This window comes from Tachyglossus aculeatus, chromosome 12 (genome assembly GCF_015852505.1).
Source record: "Tachyglossus aculeatus isolate mTacAcu1 chromosome 12, mTacAcu1.pri, whole genome shotgun sequence".
NCBI lineage: Eukaryota > Metazoa > Chordata > Mammalia > Monotremata > Tachyglossidae > Tachyglossus > Tachyglossus aculeatus.
Genome location: NC_052077.1, coordinates 16,058,713 through 16,082,374, shown reverse-complemented (window position 1 = coordinate 16,082,374; position 23,662 = coordinate 16,058,713). Strand labels below are relative to the sequence as shown.

General features: G+C 42.4%; 1 protein-coding gene and 1 non-coding gene across 2 annotated transcripts in view; both read left to right on the top strand.

Moving 5' to 3' along the window:
• Positions 1-4,249, top strand: part of INPP4B (inositol polyphosphate-4-phosphatase type II B) — a 514,133-nt gene extending 509,884 nt beyond the window's left edge. The window contains exon 27 of the mRNA XM_038755090.1: positions 1,059-4,249. Coding sequence (XP_038611018.1) covers positions 1,059-1,191 — 133 coding nt within the window. The 3' untranslated portion in view covers positions 1,192-4,249. The remainder of the gene's footprint in view (positions 1-1,058) is intronic.
• A 5,439-nt stretch (positions 4,250-9,688) lies between these two features.
• Positions 9,689-9,826, top strand: LOC119935892. The gene has a single exon (XR_005453490.1). It is a non-coding gene; the product is annotated as a small nucleolar RNA SNORA7 (small nucleolar RNA).
• The last annotated feature ends 13,836 nt before the right edge of the window (positions 9,827-23,662 follow it).

The following is a 23,662-nucleotide window of genomic DNA, read 5'->3' as shown; positions in this document are numbered from 1 at the left end:
AAAGATCATTTATATTAATGTCTTTCCAATGAGACAAAATCAGATCCTGAAAGCTTGAAATTCTGAACCTCACTCTTCTGGACAGTAAATGAATTACGTGTATTGAAAGTGAATTTGCACAACACAGTCAGACCCTGAAACAAGTCCTATAAATGTGGGACTTTGTAGAATGAATTTCCATTGTGCTTTTTTCATTGTTGCCATCTGCTGACAGGATCTTCTGTTTGGTTTAACCAATAGGTTATGTTCTGAGTTTGCTCCAGCTAACCCATTTGTCAAGTACCCGTATAGATATATAAAATAAGTTCTGTTTTGTAATTAAATTAACCTCTTGGTAACTGTTGCACTTGTTGATTTGGCTTTCGAGACACTTTTCTCTTATTTTTAACCAAGTCTCATTCGTGTCTTGCTGCACCATTTTGGCACTCGTGACTTTTGTACCGTCTGTGAGCAAGCCTCCCCTTTGCCCCCCTCCTTTATAACCCAGAGACTTGGATCAGGCTGTTTGGAAAGCCATTTCCTCTTTGTTTTCATTGCAAAGCTAAAAAATAAAGTAGAGATGAAACTTTCCTTTACAAATCTGTAGGGCCAGACTTAATAAATGCCTTATTCCTAGAACCCGCATCCTTAGGGCTACATCTAGATTTTAATGTGTTTTAAAATGTTCATTTATCAAAAAGATTTAAAGGCAAATATATTTCTGAAACTTAAGTAAAACTGTATTGTGGAGTAAATTATATTTGAAAAGTTTATTAAAAGCCTATATATAGATATATATATATATCTATATATAATCTCTATACATAGATATAGATATAGATATATATATACATCAAGGGAAAAGAGAAAATCACCCACTCTCTCTGAGGACAACAATAGTATTGGGCCTGGCCTTGGATTTAATTTTGTAAGATGTATCATCACTTGTGAAAAAGAAAATGTAGAGTTGAATCTTTGTTATTTTTACTTCGACTGTTGCTGCAACTCTGCATTGAACAAATAAAACATATTTATTTATTCGGTGTTTCATGAAGTTGTACTTTTTCCCCTTTCACCAGAGAAGGATGCCGCATAGAGAATGTACTGAAGAATATCAAATGCAGAAAGTATGCATTCAACATGCTACAACTGATGGCTTTCCCCAAGTACTACAGACCTCCAGAGGGGACATATGGAAAAGCTGATACCTAAGTTTTACAAAATGGTCATCAGGAACACACAACTGTTTTAATATGCACATTGCTTTGTTATGTCATGAATTGGGATGGCGGGGGTGAGGGGCGTTGAAAGAAGTCTAGGAATTGATTGAATTGGGTTTGAACAGATGGAGTTAGAAATTAAAAATTACTGTGGGCAGGCATTTGGAAAAAAAATGTATCCCCAGAGATGCCGTGTTGAACATTCTCTGTGCCAAAGACTATAAATTACTGCATCACACGAGCCACCGTATCTTTAACTCAGTGACAACAATCAATGGTACTCGGATAAGAGCCTTTCAGACCAAACAGGTTGCTACAGGAAAACGGAATATACTTCAGTAAGAGGTAATCTCCCCTAAGAGACAGATATGAACAGTGCCCAGTATGAGTTGGGAATCAAAGTTCATTTGAAACCAATGAAACCTTATGGTCATTAGGTCTTCCAGTGTCTGGTGTCATTGGAAACATTTGGCATTTCTCCATGTGCTGTTCTTCCAACCAAAATAGAGGACAGTGCTTGCTTCTCAGCAGCCATCAGATCCCCTTGTCTTTTCATTTAGGTGGTAATCCATCTATAATATAACATGTAATCTAATAGGTAATCTATCCTTCTCAAAGAGAGACAGTGTCACATTTGTGTTTCAGAAGAGTTGCTTCCAAACAACCAAGGAGAGGCAGTTGAAAGGTGTTTCTAAGGGGCCGTGTCTTTTCAGAAAGCTTCCCAGAGTCTTTCTACATGAACAACCCGTGTATGTGTTTGAGTACAGAATGCATAGTCTATTTCTTCGGTTTACTTTGAAACCACTTCCGAAATGAAATTTAGTATTTGTTTCCTAGCACCCAGCAGTAACACTTTATGATGGCTTAAGACAGGAGCAACAATAATCTGATTCAATGTCAACTATAGAAAGAATTTGAGAGAAAGATGGTAAAAGCCAAAGTAAGAGTTTTCAAGAGGCTACTGGCTCTCAGATCTTAGAATCATTGAAAGGGACAAAACTCAGTGTAGTAACTAGCAATTGCTTCCTAGACATCATTATGGTACATAATTTTTCTTAATGTTATTCTCTCTTTATTCTGGCATAAGTACAAACAATTAGGACACCTTATTGAAAATGTGCAATATTATTTACATGGTAAACTGAAATAACTTTTATTTTCATTTGAATTCTAAAGACATTCTTGTTTTCTCAGTAGACCAGAATGATTATTTGGAAAAGCATATATCGTTATCATCTATTAAATATTTCTTTGCTCTTCCATAAACAAAATGGAAGGTCTTTAGTATTTTTGTAATAGCCTAGTGCCTGAAGTAGCATCTAGCTATTTGCACATTTAGATTCATAAACTCCTGGTAGAGTCTTGGAATGCAATTTATTCTACGGGAATGAATATATTTATTTTCACAGAATCATTTTTGATCTTTGCAGCCAGAGCCATGTAAGCCCTTTTTAGAGTTTTGATCGATAAGCTGAAGACTCTCAGGGTCACTTTAGTCTACCGGTTAATGTCACCCTTGCTGAATATTTCACAGCTACAGGATATCCTTCCTAACAGAAAGTTGGATCCAACCAATTTTTTAACCAAATCTTATTGACCTTTTCTCTAATGCCCCAGGCTCTCGCAAGAATGTTGAACTGAAATCATGTGAAGGCATTACATTTCTATGGCTGGCAGTTATTGTAGTAAATCTCTGAGATTTAAAACATAAACCACCGCTATATTTTCTAGTACCATGCACGTAGCATGGTGTTATAGTCCAGGTTCCAAAGGCCTTAAAAAATTAGATCAGCTTAAGAATGCTTTACTTAATTTTCTTTTTAAAATAGTGAAACTGTATTTCTGTGAAACCCGTGCAAGACCTATCTTTGAAAAACTTTTATTTTTTAAAAATCTACTCTGATAATTTCATCCCAAATTCTGACCACCCAATGCCAGTTGTACAGTAACGCATTTGGATTTCAAGCAATCTCTGAATGTTCTGTGGTTACTTAGACTAGTATGATGTTTTTTCAGGTGGGGTCACATTTTCTAGGATAGAGAAAACAAATTTAAAAAGAAAATTCCAAACTTCAGCAATTGCATTATACTATAGTTGATAGCCATTTCAAACTCTTTCCCTCCTCAGAAAGCCTATTTCTTGGATTCAGACTTCAAGTGGAGAAGTAAATCCCAAGTAGAATATTTTTAAAGCTGTTCTTTCACAGCACTCCCAAGTAGTACTCTGGTCTGCATTTGCAATGAGGCAGTGCATCATTGGATGAAAGGATGCCAGATGACATCCCTATTTCCTTGCTTATTATAAGAGGTGAGGTTATGTTTTACACTTCCACTTCTCAGAATACACTCCAAACAAAGCTACGTTCATTTACGTTTTGATGGAGAAGGAGAAAGTCATTTCTTCTTTTTTCCCCCAAAGTAAATCAAGAAGGCTTCCAGAAACAAGACTCAGAGCACTAATAATGAGACAGGTTACACTTTGTTTTTACATAGCACCTTTCTCCCAAAGAACACAAAGTGCAACTTGTGTTAATATTTCTGCTGTACTCAGATTGGCACTCATGCCATTTGTGCTGACAAAGTGTTAACTTATTTAATGTTGTGTAACCAAATACAATTCTTGTAAAATCATCCCTAAATTACTCTACTGCAAAATGTGTTTAGGATTGAGTCATCTGCCAGAGAAATGAGACTCCTAATCAGGGGTGAGGGAGATGTTTTTGCTCTGTCCTGGAATGGTAAGAGGCCCTGATGGAGTATTTATTTATGGTTTCATTGTTATTTTTGTCCACCATTGAATGATCACAAGATAGTGATCAGCTTAGACACTTACCCTTCTCTGAATTCTGTGCAAGGCAAGTATTAGCTGTATAGATTTGCAATGAGCAAACTAGCAATATAAGCACAAAACAGAAGCCAAAAGATATTAGCTGAATCAGAGCATTACTGAAAGTTCTTTTTAGTATGAATTTTTATGTTTGTATTTTTGGCATTTACTAAAATTAGGACATTTTAAAAAACATTATTCTGCCCAAGTTCCAATAAATACCGATCAATCTAAACCTAAACTGTTGGTTTAAGCAAATTAAACTCTGGCAGCATGCTAAATCATCACAGATGTTTTAGATGCTTGAGTTCCAAGAAGTGCAATATATCATTTGTTTAACTCAATATATGGGTTGCCTTTTGTAATCTCTTAGGAAATAAATTAACTTTTATCACTTGGTTTAAAAGCTGGTCTGGGAAAATCTGTGTTCAGCAGTTACGAAGTGGAATGAACATATTGAACACAAGGCATTCCTACTAGATGTGAGGCTTTAAAAATGATGGGCTACAGAAAAGAATGATTTTTCGGAGTGATTTGTGTAGTTTATGGGCCATTTTGAAATGATTCTACATCAATTCAATCCATCTGCAACCCCCCCAAAACATGCTTTCTCTATATTTATGCTGCTTTGCTATATAAAGGGAGGTGCAGGAGCATTAGCTGTGGACTGTATATTTTGTTTCTCTGGTAGGTTTAAAAGGGGAGCTGTGCATCCAAACAGATGTTCTCTAGGACATAATATCCACCTTGAAAATGGGAAAATAAAACAAACCTGTTAAGTCAAATGTTGCAGATAAATCAAGTAGCATCCCCATAAATCACTTGGTAATTCCCATTCGAAAACAGTCTTTAAGACACGTTTAGCATTTCTGTAACTTTGGATCGCATCAATTGGCGATCGCGAGATCAGAGCAGGTGTTTGACATTCATGTTCTTTGGGAATGATTTAGGGGTTTCCACCAGGAATTTAGATTGAAATGTTCAAATAAGATGAGAAATACTTTGTCAGTGTGTGAAACTGGCAGCCACTCTTGCCACCATGTTTCTTGCCCCTGGCAATTATCAGTACCTGGCTCCTGCACTGCTGGTAATCACTTCGGTGCTTTGGGAAGAGAATAATCAGTCTCAGACCAGAAGTGCCTAAAGGAATGCTGCATCCACAGCAGCCTGAGAGAGCCATGCTCCCTTTGAAAGTGCCAAATTTACACCCCCCTCCAGGCTTGGAAGTCCCAAATTGGTGGGAGCTGTCCACCTGGACCTCTAATTCTGGCCATATCTACACTGGTTAAGTCTGTTCATCCTTGGATGGAGTTCCTGCATTTTTCCTCCCTTTGTGTGATGTTTGTAATCTTGAGAGGCTATTTAAGTACTGTGGTTAATGGAAGGAATTGGTCAACTGCTTGAAAATTGGAAGACTAATCTACCACATTTATAGGTAAGTGTAGTCACCTCCAACTTATCACGTAATTCCTCGATGTACCTTTTCCACTTCCCATGCACATCCTTTTGTACAAATGAATTTTCTTCTGGGTCACTTATTTTTATAATTCTATCAACTTTTCAGATCTTAGTGGTACTTACCAAAGGTTGCTCTGACCTTTGATTTCTCCTTGTACAGTGACTGTTCTGCGTTGAAGTGACGATGTGTCTTTATTCCCTAGAGAATGAAGCACAGAAATCTGGGTTGATTCCTCTCTTTGTGTTTTAGGAGCTACCATTTTTGTTTTGTTGTGTGTAAACCATACCCATTGTACACTGTGTGTATATTTTTGTTTAAATAAATGTGAATTTTATTTTTTATGTTTCTGACTTTTTCCTCTATTTCTGATAAACATTTGTTCATTTTCATAAAAGTAGTATTAGCTAGAAAAGCTTCTGAAGTACTGGCAGGAATGAGAATTACTGAAATGATACTTTCAGAAGACTAGAATACTTTTATTCTCAACCATAGTTATTGAATAAGTTTATGTTGCAATAAGGTAGATTTGTGTTTGCTTAAAAATATTCTCCTTTAAGTGCTATTATCCTGAGGAAGCAATGAAGTAGAAAATAACTGCCACCTTCCCAACAAAAATATACCCATTTCTTTAGGGCTTTTGTTTAGTGACTTTTGAAAATTTGAAATGATTAGTATTATAACTTCTCTGTCACACACAGACTCTTTAGTTTATTGTATATCTATTTGAGTTGTAGAACCAAAGTAGTAAGAAGAGTTTGTTTGGATCCATTCTAAATCCCCATAGTTTCCTGTACTTGAAACATTTTTCTTTTTTCAATTTGATAGCAGTAATATGGGTTCCTTTTCCAATTAATTTCGGCCTGGCTCCCATCTTTGGTGCCTCCAAAGGATCAGCCTGTGGTCAGGGTATTATTGTTCCTCTGGAATGGGGACTACTGAGCATATGCATTTCACAGTGAACAGAATTTGCATCACCAGTGCTTTGCTGACGTGAGTGTTTTATGGAAATCTTTAAATCTAATGGGCTGAACCTGATTATGTCAGAGGTGGAGATTTGTAGATTTTTTTAAAAAAATAAGGATATCTGTTGAGCTTGGGAATCAGAGGTCATGGGTTCTAATCCCATCTCTGTCACTTGTCAGCTGTGTGACTTTGGGCCATTCACTTAATTTCTCCGTGCCTCAGTTACCTCATCTGTAAAATGGGGATTAAGACTGTGAGCCCCACGTGGGACAACTTTATTACTTGTATCTCCCCCAGTGCTTAGAACAGTGCTTGGTACATTGTGAGCCCTTAACAAATGCCATCATTATTATTATTTCATTATGTGCCATGCACTGCACTATGTGCTGGGTTAGATATAAGCTAGTCAGGTTGGACACAGTCCCTGTTCCACTTGGGGCTCACAGTCTTAATCCTCATTTTCCAGATGAGGTAACTGAGGTCCAGAGAAGTGAAGTAACTTGCCCAAGGTCACACAGCAGACAAGTGGTGGAGGTGGGATTAGAACCCAGGTCCTTCTGAATCATGTTTCCACGAGGGTCTTGAGGTAGTGGGGTGGTCACTCTTGGGCCGGTCAGGCTCTGTACTCAGTGCTGCAGTCATCAGAGGAATGCCCTGCTCTCAGTCAATCGATCAATGGTATTTATTGAGCACTTACTGGGTACAGAGCATTGTATTAACCTCTTGGGAGAGTATAATTCAACAGAGTTGGTAGGTATGGTCCCAGCCCACAAGAACCTTATAGTGTAGGGAGGGAGATGGAGACAGACATTCAAAAGAATTATAGGCAGGGGAAATGGCAGAGCATAAGGGATAAGGTACATACGTGTGCATAACGCTCTGGGCATGTTACGCCTCTCCTCAAAAATCTCCAGTGGCTGCCTGTCAACCTATGAATCAAGCAAAAACTCCTCATTATCAACTTCAAGGCTCTCCATCACCTCTCCCCCTCCTACCTCACCTCCCTTCTCTCCTCCAGCCCAGCCCGCACCCTCCACTCCTCTGCCACTAACCTCCGCACTGTACCTCGTTCTCTCCCGTCCCACCATCAACCCCCAGCCCATGTCCTCCCCCTGGCCTGGAATGCCCTCCCTCCACACATTGGCCAAGCTAGCTCTCTTCCTCCCTTCAAAACCCTACTGAGAACTCACCTCCTCCAAGAGGCTTTCCCAGTCTGAGCCCCCTTTTTCCTCTCCTCCTCCCCATCCCCCCCACCCTACCTCCTTCCCCTCCCCACAGCACTTGTATATATTTGTATAGATTTATTACTCTATTTATTTTAATTGTACATATTTACTCCTATTTATTTTGTTAATGATGTGCATATAGCCTTAATTCTATTTGTTCTGACAATTTTGACACCTGTCTACATGTTTTGTTTTGTTGTCTGTCTCCCCCTTCTAGACTGTGAGCCCGTTATTGGGTAGGGACCTTCTCTATATGTTGCCGACTTGTACTTCCCAAGTGCTTAGTACAGTGCTCTGCACACAGTAAGCGCTCAATAAATATGATTGAATGAATGAATGAAATATGCGCTGTGGGGCTGAGGATGTGGTTAATATTAAGTGCATATGTGAAGTACAGATCCAAGTGCATAGATGAAGGGAGGGCCAGTAGCAGAAATGAGGGCTTAATCATGGAAGACCTTTTAGACTGTGAGCCCACTATTGGGTAGGGACTGTCTCTATATGTTGCCAACTTGTACTTCCCAAGCGCTTAGTACAGTGCTCTGCACACAGTAAGCACTCAATAAGTACGATTGATGATGATGATATGAGATTTTAGAATGGCTTTGAAGGTGGGCTGAGTGGTGGATATGAAGAGAGGGCATTCCAGACCAGAGGTAGGATACAGGAAAGGGGTTGGCTGCAAAACAGACATGATCTAGAAACAGGGAGTATGTTAGCATTAGAGGAGCGGAGTGTGGGGGTTGGGCTGTAATAGGAGGTCAGCGAGGTGACAAAGTAGGGGGAGAGCTAACTGAATACCTTCAAGCCGACAGAAGAAGTTGTTTTTTGATGTGGCTATGGGTGGGCAACCATTGGAAGTTTTTGACGAGTGGGGAGATGTGGACAGAATTTTTTCTAGAAAAGTGATCCAGGCAGCCCAGTGAAATTCGGAGCACTCTTCTTCACCTCTGCAGGGCTTAATGATAACCAAAAATTAACTGTGAATGATGATAATGAGGGTTAACATTTACTGAACAAGGGTTCAGGAAGGCTACAAGGCCGATCCTGGCTCGGCTACTGACCCCATTTTCCCATCTGTAGAATGGAAAGAGAGTAATTTCCTCCGTACCTGCCGCAAGGGAATGTGTTGAGAATGAATGATCTAATGAGCCTAAACTCCCCAGCACGTAAGTTGCCCCATGGGAGGAAGACGAGGGTGAGCGTGGAGTTGCATTTTCAGATAGGCGGGTGCCACTTAGGGAATAACTGCTTCAGCTGCCGGAGGGGAAAAATTTAGCCTTGGAGGGAGTCATCTCAGCGACGGCAGACCAATAGGTGTGTCAAAGGGAAGGTAGAATGGGCTGATTATATTATAATAATTGTGGTATTTAAGTGCTCATTGTGGGCTGAGGACTGTGCTAAATGCTGAGGTCTATGCTAGATACTCAGGTTGGACAGTCTCCCTGTCCCACATGGGGCTAACAGTATGAATAGGAGGATGAACAGGAATTTAATACCCATTATACAGATCAGGAAAATGAGGCATAAAGTTGAGTGACATGCCCAAGAAGCAGTGAGTCGAGGTTAAGGAAGCAGCGAGGCCTAGTGGAAAGAGCACAGGACTGGGAATCAGAGAACTTGGGTTCTAATCCCAGCACCGTCACTGGTCTACTGTGTGACCTGGGGCAACTCACTTACCTTTTCTGTGCCTCAGTTACCTCATCTGTAAAATGGAGATTGAAGATGATGCCACAGTGAGATCAGTTGTATTTTTTGAGCGCTTACTATGTGCACTTAACTAAAGTGCTTGTGCAGGCACAGTGTAACAGAGTTGGTAGACACATTTCCACTTCTTCTCTGTGCCTCACATCATCTGTACAATGGGGATTAAGACTGTGAGCCCTTATGTGGGACAGAGGATGTGTCCAACCCGATTATCTTGTACCTACCCCAGTGCTTAGTAGGGTGCCTGGCACATAGTAAGCACTTAACAAATCTGTAATTTATTAAATATCTGTAATTTATTTATTTTGGCCTCTCATGGTCGTCCCTGGAGAGTTTCCAGTACTCTACCAGTCTCGACTATGGGAGGGAGAGTCAAGCAGCGGCATTTCCATTCCATTCCTAGTTTGGGCAGTGGCTAGTGAGTGGAAGACAATGTGCTACAAGTCAAAACTCACCTGTGCTGGACAGCAGCGGCATCCGAGAGAGTCGAGGGCGGAGACTCAGGTTTATTGTGCGGAAGGAGGCAGTGGTAAATCACTTCCATACTTTTACCAAGAAAATTCTATGGATACACTACCAGAATGACTGCAGATGGAGGTGGGGTGTTCTGGGAGAGATGTGTCCATAGTGTAGCTATGGGTCAGACGTCACTCGACACCATAAGACAACAACAACAAAATGGGGATTAAGGCTGTGATCCCTAAGTTGGACATGGATTGTGTCCAACCTGCTTATGTTGAATTTTCCCCAGAACTTAGTATAGTGCCTGGCACATATGAGCACTTAAAAATACTACTGATAAAAAAACCCCAACAAAAACAAGTCTTTTGATTCCCAGGCTATTCTCTTCCACTAGACCATGCTTTAAGGTAGGTCTGTGTTTAGTAATTTAAAGCAAAGATGAGAGATAAGCAAATATATATATATATATATATATATATATATATATATATATATATATATATATATGAATTTGTGGGGAGAACACCAAATCATTTGTTTTGGATTTACCTTGGGTACCTTTTAGTGGTTTGAGTTAATTGACAAGGATATTGCTTTCATTCCCCTCTAGACCCATTGTTTCAGTGGGCCTGTTGGGTGCAATGGGGCTGGATATTGACACTTGATTTTCCTATTTGCTCCCAGATAAGCCTTAATTCTAATTGTCTGATATCTTTAATCATGTCTTCAGGAATCAGTGTATGTCATTTGGGGAATTACCATTTTTACTCCTAACTGTACTGTGAAACTTGAAATTTTTATTAACAAGTCATCCCCAGAAGATGTTTAGAAAATAATTTAACCATCTTAAAGGATTCAGAAGATTGGATATGAGATGTTTATCCCAATGATTTGTCTGTTTAGAATAGATCAGGGAATTGGGGACTTTAAAGCTTCAGGGAAATACAGGCAAAGGGGAGGGAATGTGGTCCAAAGCCAAGCAAATACCTTAACTCTGATAGTCTGCTTCAAAGTAAAACCCTAGTGACATCACCTACCTAGTGGAGGTTGATTTCTCTATGCCGAGTGCCTGGCTTTGATTTACAAAGCTACCAATGGGATCAGCTGTAGCGTTATTCTTTGGTTCAAAGATGACATTTGCTGGAGGCTCTATCGATGAGCGTGGATGACTTGAAAAGAGAATCCCTCCCACGCTATGTTCATGAAACTATAGCAGTCCCCCCTTTCTGGTCTAATGCCATTCAGAAGGGCATTGCTCTGATATCAGTGATGAACGGGAGAAAGATAAGGAAGACATGCATTGAAATTGTATTGGAGTAGTGGTGAGGGGTTGAACTGAGCCATCCACATGCCCTCACTTGGTCCTTCTGTTCCCAGTGGTACCCAGGGAGTCATCCGATAGGGAGAGTGGTTGGAGACTGTGCTCTCGGAACAGAATATCTCCGAGACCGGAACAGCCGCAGACATCAACCTGCCCCTACCCCCGGTAAGCCAAGCTGAATATTATATTGAGGGAATCAAGGTGTGGATATGCACTCTAGAAAGCAGACTTCAGCCTCTTTATAATCTCTCCTTTGTTACAGACAGACTCTCTGCTTTCTTAGGCAGGTTTTTGTTTCCCCTGCCATTCCCAGAACTCACATGGCCTGCCCACCCAGAATCCTTCTTGGACCCGATTATGCTGTTTAGAGCATTTGAGCACGGAGGTCTCTGCAGTTGAGAGGTTTAAGCAGCTCCCGTGAATAAATTCACAGGTATTTCCTATGGAATAGCAGGATTTAGCCTTTTGATTGTGTGGATCATTAGAGATCTAAGTTAGATCAAAAGCTTAAAATTTTATGGTAGAAATAAAGAACTCAGATAGATATCGGCAACTGCTCACTTTGTTCCTCTGACAGCCTTAAAACTTGAAGCCAGCAGGACAGAATAGCAAATGAATCCCATCTAGTGTATTAATACGTATAATGAATTTGCTGCTAGGAAAAAAAATAAAACTCTGCCTTAAGTGTGCAGTTGACCTTGCCCATGGATCATGAATTGAAATAATACTGAGAGAGGTGTTGAAATTCAGTAATAAAGCCAAATAATTCATCAGATCTCAAGTACACACTAGTGCCCTCTTTCCAAATGCCATGAAAAATGCATATGGCTGCCCTTTGGGTTTGGAGGTGATACGATGGCGAGGTTTTCTCCTTGGGCTTGGGTTGCAAATGCGAAGAGTGATGTGTAGTTGGCAGTCCTTCCACACTGTGTGCACTTAACAATTGTCATTTGCTTTGCTATTTGTAACAGTTGGCACTGTTCTAGATTCTCTCTCATGCAATCCCAGACTTCTGCTTTAAAAGAGCCTCTGAGAGCAGGCTGGGGTGTCTACTGCTAGTGTCTCCCTGTGTCAGTCATGTCCATTTCATTCATTCATTCATTCATTCATTCAATCGTATTTATTGAATGCTTACTGTGTGCAGAGCACTGTACTAAGCACTTGCGAAGTACAAGTTGGCAACACAGAGAGACGGTCCCTACCCAATAACAGGCTCAATGGCCAGGGCAAAGCCCCTGTGGATACCACACACACGGGCACACATTAGGCCATGTGTGTCAGACTGGACACACAACATAGCATAATTATGTCACACTCAACATTTTTGCAGATTTCCTCTCAAATTTACTTGAACCTTGAACGTTTCTCTGGGGCCACCTGTTAGATTTGGAAAATCTATTAAAATATTTAGAATGAGCATAAACACTCCTACTCCTCTCAAAACATTCAAAAGGAATAGGGGGTTAAAGAAATCTGGCCAGGGTTTGAATTGAAACCATGTAGAAATCTTTTGAAGTGTCGTAAAACTGAGTAATTTTGCAAGGGAATTCACAGATAGCATTTGCAGGCAATAATAATCGATGCAGAGCATATTTACTTGGAGAAGGATGGAAATTCAGAGGGAAAGCCAAAAACGAACCAGAGATCCAAATCCTTACTCCTTGGCCTTATCTTCCTCAAGCATTGACCTGACCATTGTCAAATAGTTGATTACGATTATTAGAGAAGCAGCATGGCTGAGAAGCAGCGTGGCTCAGTGGAAAGAGCACGGGCTTTGGAGTCAGAGGTCATGGGTTCGAATCCCGCTCCACCACAAGTCTGCTGTGTGACCTTGGGCAAGTCACTTAACTTCTCTGAGCCTCAGTTACCTCATCTGTAAAAATGGGGATTAAGACTGTGAGCCCCACGTGGGACAACTTGATCACATTGTATCCCCCCAGCGCTTAGAACAGTGCTTTGCACATAGTAAGTGCTTAACAAATGCCAGTTATTATTATTATTATTATTATTATTATTATTATTATTATGTGCATGGGTGTAAAGCTGCAGGAGGGAGGAAGTTAGGGCACAGAAGAAGCTAGGGAGGGTGGAGTGGGGGCCTGAGGCCCCATGCCATCTCTTTTGATAGGTTGGCTTCGCAAACAGGTGTTGGTAGAAATACCATCCCTGGAAGTGAAGTCAGATCCCTTCCAGAAAGCCCAATGGCTGCTGAGCCAATGTAGTGTCAGTGAAAGAACATTAGCCCCTATACCTGTTAGGAAAAATAGTTCTAGCTCCTTACCCAGCCATTCCGCTGCCCACCTTCAACAATAGTTTTTTTATTGCATTTGTTAAGCACTTACTATGTGCCAGGCAGTGAACTAAGTGCTGGGGTAAATAAAAGCTAATCAGGTTGAACCCAGTCCCTGTCCCACATGGGGCTCACAGCTGAAATCCCCATTTTACAGATGAGGTAACTGAGGCAGAGAGAAGTGAAGTGACTTGCCCAAAGGTCACACGGCAGAGAAGTGGCGGAGCCCATGTTCTTTCCACTAAGCTATGCCGCTTCTATTCTGTTGGCTGTTTTACAACGCAGAGCAGTCCAACAGCACTCCTGACCCCTCTCTTGTTCTAGGCCCATCTCTTGTATACCCTATCCTCTGCCCCCTCCACCCCGCAACTCCGCAGAACTTAGCATCAGAGGAGGTGGAGGGAGAGAGGCTGATTGCTAAAAGTAAGAACAGAGGATATGCATCCATTGCAGTGCTTGTGCTGGGCAGGGGAAAAAACAGGCAAAAAATCAAGACAGTCCAGTACAGTATCGGACAAATGGCCACGTTAGCTCCTGAAGTGGAGACACTGATATTCCACTTGACCAACAGCGAGGGTTAGAAATCTGCCCAAGCCCTTAAAACTATAACATTCCTCCAGGGTGGTCCCCTGAACCCAGATTCTCCCAAACCATTGCATCCCCCTCACAGGTCACCATTAAATAAAGCACTACTTCCATTTCGGGTGGAGGTCACACAGCAGATGAGCTTATAGCCTAGAGGGAGCTTACAGTAGCAATCTGAGAATATATTGGATAGACCAAGAAAGAAACGAAGTCAAAAAAACCCAGCAGACCCTTGTCTTGACAAAATTCACCAACGACATCCATGGAGTGGAAGAGCTCTTGGGATCCTCCTAAGCTGGGAATGTGCAAATTAGGTTGGTTATCAGATTTTCCTTCACTTCCTTTGGTCAGTCTGCAGTTCTGCCCCAAACTCCTTCTACTCAGTTCTTTCTTTTACGGCTCACTGACCAACATCTCTTTTGTCGTTTATAACTCACTGACATATCAGGGAGTTGTGGCCAAGCAGTCTTTCTGTTGTTACCATTACCACTGTTCTAGTGAAGAAGCTGTAGAGACAGAAGGGTTTCATTGCCTGCCCAAGACTAGACAGAAAGTGAAAGATCTGGAACTTGAGTCCAGGTGTCCTAACTGAAGGGTGGCCTCCTTCCCTTCCATTGACCATACTGAAAATGTGTTCTCTGAAAATGTGGTCCAGTTGTGCTGAAAATAAGGAATTACTTGAAAGGAAGTAGTGTGGCCTAGTGGACAGAGCACAGAGCTGGGAGTCAGAAGGAGATGGGTTCTAATCCTGGTTCTACCTCTTGCCAGCTGTGTGACCTGGGGCAAGTCCCTGAACTTCTGTGCCTCAGTTACCACATCTGTAAAATGGGGATTGGGATTGTGAGCCCATTGTGGGACAGGGACTGTGTCCCACCTGATTAGCTTGTGTCTATCCCAGTGATTACTGTAGTGCCTGGCACTCATAGTAAGCCCTTAACAAATACCATTTAAGAAAAAAATAAACTTATTGTTCTGGAAACAGCAATATACCAACAGTACATAGCTTTGAGTTTGATCTTATAAAAACCCAAAACTGAAGTTGTTTAGAGGGGAAGAAGGTTATAATCCATTTGGGTAGGTCTTTATGACACCATCTTGAAACATCACTTTGGAAGCAAAATGCCATATCATCTTGGGAATCTTCCAGACTCCGGTGCAGAGGACTCTGAAGACCTAGTTACAGCAATGTCACATATAAAGGAATGAAGGACTCATTTACGAAACGCTGGCTGCATGTTTTTTGAGAAGGTTATTGCAACAAAATGTTTTCCAGGAAAGCTGAAAAAAAAAACTAAATGTTTAATCGGAGCAGTAAGATAAAAGGCAACACTTTAGCTGAGAGGAAAATAAGAGCAATTTTTGATCTCATTCCAAATTGGCAGGCACTTAGAGTCTATCAATACATATGCCAGGCTATAAATTGCAGATAAGAGTTGTTATTTAAAAAATGAAAACAACCGATTTATATGTATGAATTCAGGAGTGAGCAAAATGGACAGCAGTGTGGAGATGGGCTCACATTCTTAAAAAAAAAAAAAAAAGATCTCCAGAGAAGCATCCACACAATACAATTCCCATTTGCATTAACTATATTAAGTCAAATCAATTTCACAGACACGCAGACCAAAGCCGTGGCTCTTAATTCCTTCCGCTCCCCAGCTTCCTGGTAAATTCTTACTTCCCACTTGGCCTGCTCTGCAGTTTATTTTTAACACTGAAATTTGTTCAGCCACCGTTAATAAAGAAAGCAGGGCAGCCGCTCACAGCTGTAAGGGTCAGAACCACCTGGCAAGGCGTTTCAGGGAGGAAAACAAAGAAGGGACAAGATTCAGAACCAGAGGCTGGGCCGAGAGGAGCCAAGAAGCCCATCCCACGTTCTCGGCGCTGACTTTCTCCAAGTCAGCAAAGGATTTCTCCAGGAGACTCCACGCAAACAGCATCTGTACTGACCGGGGCCAGAGAAGTGAAGAAGGCTGACTAAAGGTCACCAAAGATCCCAAAGGAAGAGGGACCCCAGGATGACGATGACAGTGCCGGTGCCTCTCCCTCACGACCCCGCTCACATCTCTAGCGGTGGTGTTCCCACCCGGGCAGTGGTCTAACAGGTGGGTATACAGGCAGGGCTGTTTGCAGTGAGAGTGAGTAAAGCATAATACCGGTGTTGGGCTGTGAAAGCATAGGTCAGCAGGCAGTGGCCAAGGTAGCCAACTTGGTAGCCGCCGCAGTCTTCACCTCCTGTGTTAGCGTACATTCGGGATTCCTGCTGAACCTGTCCTTCACCCTAGATGGGTGGTCAGAAACTTTCACAGCTGATGACATAGCCACAAGTGGCATTCCCCACTCTGTATTGAGGTATAAGCTGCCCTCTAATAATAATAATAATGGCATTTATTAAGCACTTACTATGTGCAAAGCACTGTTCTAAGCGCTGGGGAGGTTACAAGATGATGGGGTTGTCCCACAGGGGGCTCACAGTCTTAATCCCCATTTTCCAGATGAGGTAACTGAGGCCCAGAGAAGTTGTGACTTGCCCAAAGTCACACAGCTGACAATTGGTGGAGCTAGGATTTGAACCCCTGAACTCTGACTCCAAAGCCCGTGCTCTGTCCACTGAGCCACACTGCTTCTCTAGAGACTGTAAATTCCTTGAGGTCAGGAAACTTATCTACCAACTCTATTGAATTGGCAGCATGACATAGTGGATAGAGCCTGGCCCAGGGAGTCGGAATGTCATGGGTTCTAATCCTGCCTCTGCCACTTAATAATAATAATAATGGCATTTAGTAAGCGCTTACTATGTGCAAAGCACTGTTCTAAGCACTGGGGAGGTTACAAGGTGATCAGGTTGTCCCATAGGGGGCTCACAGTATTAATCCCCATTTTACAGTTGAGGTAACTGAGGCCCAGAGAAGTTAAGTGACTTGCCCAAAGTCACACAGCTGACAATTGGCAGACCCGGGATTTGAACCCATGACCTCTGACTGCAAAGCCCTGGCTCTTTCCACTGAGCCACACTGCTTCACTTGTCTTCTGTGTGACCTTGGGCAGGTCACTTTACTTCCCTGTGCCTCAGGTACCTCATCTGTAAATTGGGGATTGAGACTGTGAGCCCCACGTGGGACAGGGACTGTGTCCAACCCGATCAGCTTGTATCCGCTCTAGCGCTTAGTACAGTTCCTGGCACATAGTTAAGCACTTAACAAATACCATTATTATTATTATTATTGAATTGTGCTCTTTCAAGTGCCTAGTAGTGTGCTTTGCACAGGGTAAGTGCTCAGTAAATACCACTAATTAATTGACAGACCTTGTCCAGCTATCCTAATTTAATTGTGGTACTTGTTAAGCCCCCTCTCAGGATCTCATCTGGGGAGTTTCCAGTACTCTACCAGTCTCTGCTGCCGGGGGAGAGAGAGTCAAGCGGGGGCATATCCATTCATTCCTAGCTTGGGCAGTGGCTAGCGAGTGGAAGGCAATCTGTTACAAGGCAAAACTCACCCATACTGGGCAGCAGCGACATGGGAGAGAGTCGAGGGCGGAGACTCCAGTTTACCGCATGGAAGGCAGCAGAGGTAAACCACTTCCGTATTTTTACCAAGAAAACTCAATGGATACACAATCAGAATGATTGCGGGCGGAGGTGGGGTGTTCTAGGAGAGATTCAGTCGTATTTATTGAGCGCTTACTGTGTGCAGAGCACTGTACTAAGCGCTTAAGAGAGAGATGTGTCCTTGGTGTCGCAATAGGTCAGGGACAACTTGTACTTCCCAAGCGCTTAGAACAGTGCTCTGCACACAGTAAGGGCTCAATAAATACGATTGAATGAATGAATGACTTGGCAGCTTAAGTTGTCTTAGCGCTTGTTATGTACCATGCACACTACTAAGTGCAGGGGTAGATATAAGATTACCAGGTTTGACACAGTCCCTCTTCCACATGATGCTCACAGCCTAAATAGGAAGGAGTGGGATTTAATGTCCATTTTATAGGTGAGTAACCAGGCACAGAGAAGTTAGGTGACTTGCCCAGCGTCCACAGCAGATAAGTGGTGGTGCCAGGATTAGAACCCTTGTCCTCTGGCTCCCAACCCCATGCTCTGTCCACTAGATAATCCTGCCAGTACTGGCCATAGAAAAGGTTTCTGAATGCTCAGAAAGCAGGGTTTATCCAACTCAATTTTCCAGGGGCTGCAGGAGGCAGACTTTTCTTTTCCAGTCATTTTTGTTTCCTTCCAAAGGAATCAGCGACGCTTCTGGCGACACTCGCTGAAAATTAGCAATCATCTCAAACTTCGGTGCTGATTAGATTACAGTGAAAATGACTTGGGAGATGCCATTTGATCGTAGGAAGACTGGGTTTGCCTAATTCCTCTTTTGTCATTTTTAAGTGGTCATCAGTGAGGCTTAGTAAGCACTTTGGATTTTTCCAGAATCATTTAAATGAATTTCAGATGGGTGGTGCCTCCAGGCTGACTGAGAACTTTTCCCCACAGAAGGGATTTTTTGTTATTTATTATTAAGGGGAACTATTCACTTCTCATCTAGCCTGTCCAACATTAACATCTTAAAGTAATGAATTAAAAAAACTGAGACTTCAAAGGGTTCTAATGCCATGGTGGCAATCACAGTGCCACTTTCCAGAGGCTCTAATGATTTAACCCAGGAGTCCTCAGCCTCTGTGTTTCTCCTATAATACCAGCTCTCCTTGTTTCTCCCTGTCATCCCTCCCACCTCTTCACACAGAGGAAAGATCCATTCCCAGGGGAGAGGAGAGCAGCAAGCAGAACAAGTGAGAAGAGAAACTTTCTCCTGCTCTTGCCACCTCTACCATCCAGTCCCCGGAGTTCATGCTTCTGTGGCTGCTTCTTGCTCGGCTCCTGGCAGGAGTACAAAGTCCAGGGAGCTAATTTCTCTTCTCACCAGCTCGATACCATCGCACTTTTTGCAGGGTTCCTCAAAATGCTGATGTCCTCAGGGAGCCAAGACAGAGCTCAGTGATAGCCGCACCTCCTCCAAGATTCTGAGGTACTTGTACCTCCAACTATGTTCCCTCACCTAGAGACTGGAGGATGCTAGTCCTGCTTTTGGAAAGGATGAGGTGTGATTGCTTATCCAGTTGATGGATTACCCGTGATCCTTGATTTTCTTCCTTTTCCCTCTGGCTGCCTGCTCTTTAATAATAATAATAATAATAATAAAGGCATTTATTAAGCACTTACTATGTGCTAAGCACTGTTCTAAGCGCTGGGGTGGTTACAAGGCGATGATCAGGTTGTCCTATGGGGGGCTCACAGTCTTAATCCCCATTTTCCAGATGAGGTAACTGAGGTACAGAGAAGTGAAGTGACTTGCCCACAGTCACCCAGCTGACAATTGGCAGAGCCGGGATTTGAACCCATGACCTCTGACTCCAAAGCCCGGGCTCTTTCCACTGAGCCACAATGCTTCTCTCTTTGACTTCTCCACTCTCAGGTGCTCCTGAGCAATTCTCCAAGGCAGAATGATGGTAGCAAGGATGAGCACAGGCCGGGAGAGGTGGTTAAATCAAATCTGTCCAAGGAGGGAAAAGTCTCCTAGAGAGGTATGTGACCTATGGAAAGGGCAAAGGGCTAGGAGGCAGGAGTCGTGGGTTCCAGTCATGGGTCATGGGTTCAAATCCTGGCTCCACCAATTGTCAGCTGTGTGACTTCGGGCAAGTCACTTAACTTCTCTGTGCCTCAGTTACCTCATCTGTAAAATGGGGATTAATTCTGTGAGCCCCCCATGGGACATCCTGATCACCGTGTAACCCCCCAGTGCTTAGAACAGTGCTTTTCACATAGTAAGCGCTTAGTAAATGCCATAAAAAAATCCCTTCTCTGCCACTGGCCTGCTGAGACCTTAAGTCATTTAACCTCTCTGGCCCTCAGTTTCCTGTTCTGCAAAATGGACATGAGATATATTGCAAGCCCTATGTGGGACAGCAACTGTGTCCAACCTGATAATCTTGTATGTACCCCAGCACTTAGCACATAGTAAGCATTAATAAATACTATAACTATTTAAATTTCTGGATAAAATGAAGTTTGGGAGAATCTCCCTGTGGATTCCTTATTTTCTTCTTACCATTCCCCAGTAACGTAGGAAATGCGAGGTGACTCTTTTGGGTCGATTGGGCTTGAGATTTCAAACTTCAGGGTAGTTTAGTCCACAAAACACTCTGAATAAAGTAATCAATATCCTATTCTTCTGCGGGGGAATTCAAGCTTTAATGACACCGCAGGTACAAGACGCACCTTCCTGAGGTACTTTCTTGAGGATAATTTTCCATTGAACTTGAAATGAAGTACTGAGAACAAAATTCCTGGGTTATTGATTCCCCAGTGGTGCTGAAGGGACCAATGTCAAACGCCTTATGTCCTTATCACAGTTTTCTTTAAACAGCTACAATCTGATGAGGGATTCTAGAATCCACCTTTTGGGGGGTTGAAAAATCCATTCTTGTATCTACAATTATATCAAATACATGCTATTGATTTGGGTTTATTTCACAAAGAAAACTTTACTTCTAAGACTTTTCTTTCCCTTTTGTAGGCTCCAAGGTTTACAAGGCCAGGCAACCAATTATAAAAATTTCATCGAGGTCAAAGGGAGGCCCCCTGCTGAGGGAGAGGGATTTTAGCCAATTCCCACCAGTGTGTTATTTTCCAGTGCTTAGTACAGTGCTCTGCACACAGCAAACACTTAATAAATACTATTACTACTACTACTTCTAAGTACCAACTATTGAACATCTATCATGTGTGGAACACTACCCTAAGCTCTTAGGAGTCTACAGTAGAGTAAGTAGATGTTCTGGTTCCTGTCTTCAGGAAGCTTAACAATCCTAGTGGGGAAAGAAGATACTAAAATAAATTATTGCTAAAGGTAAAGAAAAAGGGGGAGAAATAAGGTATGTGAGATGTACATAAGGACTACAGGCAGTTGTGGGAACAGTGATTAGGTGTGGTACAAAAGTACTAAAGTAGCAGTTGTGGGGATACAACCTGGGGAATCTTTAAAAATTAATCAGTGAAGGCTTCCTGGAAGAGATGTGATTTCCAAAGGGCTTTGAAGATGGGGGGAGCTCTAGTGTGACAGACTTCCATTGGAAGATGGTTCTAATAGACTGTGAGAATGAATAGAGAAGCGGGAGAAAAAGTTTAATATAATCTTGCGAGCCCCACAGGTTGCCAACCTATGCTGCTTTTCTGAAATTCATTTTTATTTAAGTTTTGTGGTGTGCTTAGAGGGTCGTGTTCCTTACACACTACTTGGATTCATCTCTTCTGTCGAGGACAGAAGAGCCACTATACCTTGCAAACACAAGCAATTCACTCTATCAGTGGAATAGGGGTTTCAGTTAATAACCACTGTTAGTCTTGAGCATTATTTTGCTCACTCAGTAGGGCAGGAGAAATGCTGGAGAAGTTAATAAAAAAACAGAACCCCAGTAAAGTGCAAAAGGATTATATTCCCTCTTCCCCCACACAGATTTATTGCTATGCAGAATTTCCTAGAAACGAAGCTAAGCTTCAACCCTGAGAGCATTTGCTTCAGACCATCAAACCTAGGCAGGCGCTGGTGGCAGATCATTCTACCTTACGGCTGTAGCTATGGTGATGGCTTTATCCCTTGGCCCAAAAGGACTGTGCTGAATTTGCCATGGTGGGCAGATGGGTGGGGGGAAGGGAGAGAGGGTTTTGGAAGGAAAAATCCCGATTTGCAGTTTTTCAAGTCACAATAAAATGATAAACAATGTGCAGAATTCACAAAATGAGTAAAATTCTCACCATAGACAAATGCCATTGGGAAATAAGGTGGCCTCAATGACACAAGAGGAGAGGCAAACAATCAGTCATATTTATTGAGTGCTTGCTGTGTGCAGAGCACTGCACTGAGCACTTGGGAGAGTACAGTTTAACAGAGTCGATAGACATATTCCCTGTTCCATAATGAGCTTACAGTGTAGAGGATATGATAGATGGATAGATATGCTTATTAGGCCCCAGTTCACAGTGACTATTAGCTTTTCTATGGAGGTAGTGCGTAAAGCTATATTCACTTGTACACACAGGATGCAACACAGACAAAATGATGATGAAGATTGAAGAGCTCAGTGGCCAAACCCACAGTGTGTCAGAAGGATGGTATGTCAACACTAAGTCTTATTTCTGCTTGTGTTTGCTCTTTGGATTTATGGTGCCTTTGGACCTCTTTGGGGAAAAAAGTGTATTTGCACATATTTTATATCATTATTATCATTATTAGATTTATTAAGCATGTAGTATGGGCCAAGCACTGCTCTAAGCGCTGGGATAGATACAAGTTATTCAGGTAGGACACAGTGCCTGCCCCACATGGAGCTGACATACTAGCTACCCTGTAGCCTCACTGTTTGTCCAGTGGAAAGCATATGACACTGGGAAGTAGGAGACCTGGGTTCTACTCCTGCTGTACCTAAGTCTGTAGGGTGGTGGGGAGGCTAAATTCCCAGCATTGTGTGAATCACAAGATGAAAAACCTCACCCTTAGAGAGATGGGAACCACTCCCATACTCTGTTCTTAGACTTCATTTTGTTCCTAGCGATCTTTTCTGGCCCTCCCTTCATGGTGTAGTAGATAGAGCATGGGCCTGGAAATCAGAAGTTCATGGGTGCTAATACTAGCTCTGCCAGTTGTCTGCTGTATGACCTTGGGCAAGGCACTTCACTTCTCTGGGCCTCAGTTACCCTCATCTGGAAAATGGGGATTAAGACAATGAGCCCCAGGTGGGACAGGGACTGTGTCCTACCCGATTTGCTTGTCTCTCCCTCCAGCACTTAACACAGTACCTGGCACATACTGAGCATCATTATTATTATTATCTTCTTCCTCCTCTTCCCATTCCTCTTCTCTTTTCCCTCCCCCTCTTCCTTTTTCCCCTCTTTTTTCTCTCCTTTCTTCTCCCTCTCTTTTTGCCACAGAAACTGCCCTGTGAGTGACTCCAGTTGGCTGTGCCCAGTGTGAGCTCTTCCTAGGTCATGACTCCACTATCATAATGCTACACTTAGCTTTGTTCATCCCAGCAAACATCATGCTTAATTTGAAAACCACAGTGCAATGCTGCTGACTCATGCTGTCCAGCATTCTCCCCACTATTCCTTTTCTGCCAAATTCATTTACAGCTAGTCATTACCCAGTTTGTATTTGGGCAACTCATGTTTCCTCCTATGTGGACTACCCTGAAATTACCGCAAATGGACTTCATTATTTTGGTCTCTGACCACTTCTTCAATTTACCTAGGTCATTTTGGATTCCTACCCTCTTCTCTGAGATGTTGGCTATCTCCCTCCTGTGTATTTACCCTTTTCATCTCTACTCCTGTCCACCTGAGACAGGATCAGATCAACCAAAGCTAGGTCCCGGAGCTGAGACATCTTGCTAGGTCCCTTATGTGATGTGTGACTCTAATGATGTCACATAATGACATCATTACATAGCACCGTGTCTCTCCTGCTCTCCCTCTCCTCTCTTTCCCTAAATCTATCTCTTAACACCCTATCCGCCTTTCCCTGTTTCTGTGCCAGATCCCCAAACCTCAACTCTTGGCAGAATTCCATGAT